General features: G+C 40.5%; 1 protein-coding gene across 1 annotated transcript in view; it reads left to right on the top strand.

Annotated features, from left to right (window-relative positions):
- Nucleotides 1–1,109, top strand: part of PRDM14 (PR/SET domain 14) — a 13,665-nt gene extending 12,556 nt beyond the window's left edge. The window contains exon 7 of the mRNA XM_011364631.1: nucleotides 963–1,109. Coding sequence (XP_011362933.1) covers nucleotides 963–1,109 — 147 coding nt within the window. The remainder of the gene's footprint in view (nucleotides 1–962) is intronic.
- Nucleotides 1,110–5,510: the final 4,401 nt, after the last annotated feature.

Here is a 5,510-nt window from a genome sequence, read left to right as displayed (position 1 = left end):
ATTTCCAATAAGAATGAAATTTTGGTGAATTTACCTAGAAATAATGAAAGCTGTTAATAGTTCTTGAGGGTCTGGAAACTCAAAAACCCTGAGAGAGGGGACAACATTGAATTTCAGGGACTGAGTAGAGTTTAGTTTCGTGATGAAAAAGAAAAAATCCTTTACGCCTCGGGCCCCCATTATCATATGTCTGTGGCCATCACCTGCTAATATTTCTTCACAGAATAAATTCTTTATAAATTTATTCAAGCCAGAGCATCATTAGTTGTACCTAAATGTTCAGATATGAATTAACCGCCCATCTTTATCTGGGTTCATTTTAGACTCTTAGTTCCTGCCCCTCCCCCGTCACGTGACAAATGTCTGTTAATAGTTTGTTTAGCACCACACAGAATTACTTGGAGGACACAGAAATTACTTATTCACCCACCATCTGTGACCTTTACCGATTGGGGAAGAAAAATTACCAAACCAAGAAAGGCTAAAAAATTGCAATAGACAAAATAAATGTATTTCTATTGCTCTAGGTCTAAACTGGATTTCATTCCTGAATAATAGACGGGTGGAATTTTCGAGGTCTCTAATTAGCCTGTTCATGATAATATATGTAGAGTGTAAAAAAGACCCACTGGAGAAAAAAATGTGCCATATTAGTTGTCACAAGGCTGATGCAAGTATGTAGGGAATAATGTCTTATAATGTTCAGGAAGACAGTGGACTCATCTTCGGGGTAATAATAGCCAACACCTACTGAGTGTTAGCCCTGTGAGAGAGTACCACGAATTCACCACTTTACAAATGGGGAAATGGAGGCTGAGAGAGGAAGAAACATTCACACAGAGAACTAGAGATCAGATACGCAGAATAAAAGTGCTTCATAGGTGCCCATAGCTACTAAACTGCTATGTCACATCACCAGCTATGGTTCTATTGATGACCTGGGATTTCTCTTCACCCTTTAGCCATGGTCCAGGTCTCTCAAAATGGAGCAAACTCAATATGGAACAGCTGCCCCCTCCAGAGGGATGCTCCCAGCTGTGGCAGAGTCCTTTGAGAAAAACGCAGTGGCAGTGACAGATTTTCCTCTAAGGAATTCTGTGCTGCGGTGACTAGGTCTGAGTAATTTATCCTAATGGGCATGTGCCCTGTTGTTTTAGGGGTGTTTTAGTTCATGTTAATTAAGTCAGAACAATGGTCTTTTGAAACGATTGGATCTCATCTTGTAATTAGGCAGCCTTTCTTTGACTGCTAGCTTAAAATGTATTTCTTACTGTTTATGGGTTTAAATGTTATTTTAAAATCAAATGGTAAAGCAAGACCCCAGGAACTGGTGTGATGCCAGTTTTTTCCACTAGTTGAATAATTCAAATGAACCACTGTGTGCTTTGAACCAGAATAGTAGCAAAGGAAGGTAACTATTTTCCCTTATTCTAACAATCGCTGCCCAATGCGTGATGGGGACTAATACCTTACATGGATCCTGCGTGCCCACTGGAAAACTGGAAGACCCTGGACCTGTTTCCACAAAGTCTTGGTCATATTTATCAGGTGACATACATCAATTTTTGGTTTGGAAAATGCAATCAGTTCGTAACATCTTTTCTTTGGTAATTACCTTAAGCTCTCTTATGTTTATTTAAAATATGTATCTCGGCTATTTCTAAAGATAACTCGGATCAGCTTATAACAATAATAAAAAAGGCTGAGACAAAGTACAAGACAAACCACCACATAGAGGAGAATGGGATTAAAACTCTGGTTTAATGTAATTATGCGGGCTGAACATTGTTGGAACGTAACAAATAAAATATAGATTTTGGAGTTGGACAAACTGTCTTTGTCCACCATGTCCTCATGGTCCGATGTTGGGGAAGTGTTTCATGTCCGAGGTTTAACGTCTTCACCCACACAGTAGCTATAGTGTAGGGCATTGTGAGAATGAAGTAAAATGTAGCAACTTGTGTTCTGGATGATACTTAATCCATTTTCTTTCTCTTAACCTGTCAGTCAAGACAAAATTAAGACAATTATGCAAATTTTATATTGACAAATATGATTGCTTTCAGTTGTTCTCACAAGTGTGGTTCCTGGACCAGCAGCATCAACACCACCTGGGGACTGTTAGGCAAATTCTCTAGCCCTACTGGATATCTACTAAATCAGGAACTCTGGGGACGTGGCCCAGCAATTCGTATTAAGGTTTTCGAACCATTGCTTCATTCGATATAGTCTTCCAGTACCTGCAGCATACACAGCAGGAGGTGAAACTGAGTAGCTAGGTGACTTGGCAAAATTACAAAGCTGTTCATTAGCAGAAACGATTAGAATAAATTGCTGGCAGAATAGTGCTCTTCTTGGGACTCATGGATGCCAATAGAACACAGTCCTATTTTTCTGTTGGAAATATGGAACTTCGTGCAGCCTGGTTGATGGAATTTAGAGACCTTCTCCTAAGTGAGTTTCTCTTACATTTCTTTTCCCTACCTAAGTCTATCTGATGATAAATATCATCGGTTTATTCATTAGAGTAAAAAAAAAAAAAAAGCATAAAAAGGGACATCTGAGCCCTGCAAAAATAACTAGGCTCAAAGTAAAGTGGCATCTATGGTATTGATAAAGCTGTTCTAGTTCTCAAGGGAACTGGGCAATTCCAGTGAACAAAGCTGTCAAAAGAGACACTTGGACCTCTATGGGGCCTGCAGTAGGCTCGGCATCGTGGCCATAGAGGCATTGTTCCCACAGTGCAGGGCAGATTGGGGCTGCAATGAACTGCCATTCGCAGTATGATAGATAAAATCTCAAATACGGTCCTAGACTGTCTATTGCTGGGTCTGAAATACTGCATGACAGGTTGCACAGTATTTCATTCACAGTTGTTTTAAGTGCTTTCAGGATGCCTTGTGACTTCCTTAGGGGCAGTAATAGCACCGAAATGTTATTTGATGGACCCTATCCGAATTTCAGGAGAATGAATTTATACATTGGATTCCTTCAATAGAAACATTTAACTAGAATATCGGATCACAGCAAGTTTTTTGTTGATTGACATTGCAAAATAGAATAAGCAAAATTATTTGGAAAGAAAAATTGTGTTGAAATAAAATACCCTTCATTGATAATCTCTTCATAGAGTACAGGAATCTCATAGAAAACAAGTTTTTTTTTTACCTTATTTTAAGAGGTAATATATTCAGCTTCCATTTATTACTGCAAAGAATTTTAACTGCTTTGTTGGCTTAAAATAACTAATAAATTATGGTTTTTTTGAAGTGAGATATTTAGCCGTAATTATAGCTAAGATAGAGAATATTTAGGGAGAAGACCGTGGTCTTATTTTTGCATATGACCTCAGGATAAAATATTCCTTCGCTGTCATTCATTTTCATCATATATTATCTCAGGATTTTTGTAATCACATGAAAAAGTGGGATAAATTGTGTGTGTTTAACATAATGTAAATTCCATCTATAGGTCTGCGAAATTCATTCTGGGATTAGTACTTTGTGTCAAAAGCAGTTCGCTCTCAAGAAAATACATCAAAGAGGTTGAAATTCCATTCCTGATTTTTTTATAAACTGTTTAAACATGCTATGTTCTTCCTTTTGTTTCCATGATGCTAATAAAAATATTAGGTAAGATTTTAGGGCCATACATGTGATTTTCCCCCATTCTTAACCAATTAGATGCAGCGAGACAACTGAGAGGCCAAACAGTCCACAACTCACTGTGAGCTTGTTTCCGACAACAGGATTTTTCCTTTCTTCCTCTAGAAAGGCTTTCTCAGCCTCTGACTGTCGCGAGACTGTGGGTACCTGAACCGGGGACGGTGAATGGCAAATTCCACTCTCCCGTTACCTGACTTAAAGGTGCCGGAGGCAAATTCTCTAAAATTTGTTTTGAAACTCTTCCGCTTCCACGAAGAATGAGCAGGATGTCACACAAGGTGGTGGGGCTCGTTCCAGGTCCTCTCTTAGAGGGAGGGGCTATCTCTGTTTCCCAGTTCTCGAATACCAAATGCCTTCGGGCATGCGAGCCCCCACGGCGGGACTCGCCCAGTCGCAGGAGGGCAGGAGGGCCTGAGGTCTTCGGGGTGACTCGGAGCCTAGGGCTGAGCACTCAAGGACGGGCGTGGGAATTCCCCTATCCCAAGTCGAAGGGTTTCCTAAAGTCAGAATGGCTTTCCCCCGCTATATCTAGTCTTTGTTCCTCTCCGATCCCAGCACTAATGGCACTGCGAGGGCCACACACTCCTTCACTCCCCAGAGAGCTTCGCTTTCAGTGTTTACCCCACACCCCCTCTCTAAGTGGCTACCTGTCAGTTTCCATTTCAGCTCTGCCTTCCTACTTACAGGACTGCTGACCACCGACTGACATATCACCTGTATCGATTCTCTAAGAGCTGACAAGGTGGAGGGGAGACTAGTCTAAGGCAGCCCTGAGCTCTTAGCGGAGTGGGATCATAAACGCCCCCATTAAAGGTTTCATTCAATAGCAATCGTTGCTAAAGTAAATGGACATCAGTCCCCCCGCTCCCCCCCGCCCCCCACAAATACAGAGGCCATTATCAACGGGCAGAGAGCAGTGAACTGCAGTTGTATCAGTTTCCACATTTTCAAATGATTCCTTTAATGAAAAGCTGCGTTCTTTTCAGGCCATAAAACACCAAGGAAAAGTCTATTCATTTAGCCATTGTACATATTAGCTTATTTATTTATGGCTGATGCTGCCATCAGCATTCCTTGGGTGTAGAGTTAACTCACTTAATGATCGGGTGATAAACTCCTCAAAAGCAGATATATTAAGTCGGCTCTGCGCAGTAAGCACTGCGTGTTCCTATCATGTAGGGAGGTTTGTTTTCCAGTTTAAACGCAAATCCACTCTCTTTATACTCACGGAAAGCATTTTATATTTGCATGCCTATTTGACGCAGAGCTCACAAAGATTTATTTTCAACCACAGTTCTTAGAAAATAAGCATATCGCCATCATTTAATCAAATATCCTCTAGTTATTTAAAGAAGATCTTCACCAAATTGAGTTCTTTTATGGAAAGAATCATCTCCCCCTTCCTGCTCTCTCTTCTTCCTCCCTCCATCCTTCTTTCATGAAATATTTACTGAGCACATAATCTGAATCATCTCAGCAGTCATGTGTCTTGCACAAGCAGAAACTCAGTTGTTGATAGAATCCGTTTTTGTTTTTTGTTTTTTTTTGGTGGGGCGGGGGTGTGGATAGTGCCTGGATGAGACTATTCGTTTGAGGGATCTAGGAAAAGAATCGGGACTTGCATGTTCATGTTTTCTGAAGGTTAAAGTTCAGAACTTGAACCCTGTTTCTATTAGCGCAGTCCTGAAGATATTTTTAAATGTCATTTGTATTCACGCGTTCATGGCTGATATGCGCACGAGTGGGAAATCGAAGTAAAGAAAGTGTATGCAGTGGAATGAATGGGAATGTTCATTGTTACCCCCCTTTGTTGTTGTCGTTCGTTGAGACATAAATATAAACACC

Source organism: Pteropus vampyrus, unplaced genomic scaffold, assembly GCF_000151845.1.
Source record: "Pteropus vampyrus isolate Shadow unplaced genomic scaffold, Pvam_2.0 Scaffold99, whole genome shotgun sequence".
In the NCBI taxonomy this organism is placed as follows: domain Eukaryota; kingdom Metazoa; phylum Chordata; class Mammalia; order Chiroptera; family Pteropodidae; genus Pteropus; species Pteropus vampyrus.
This window is presented reverse-complemented; position numbering and strand designations above follow the sequence as displayed.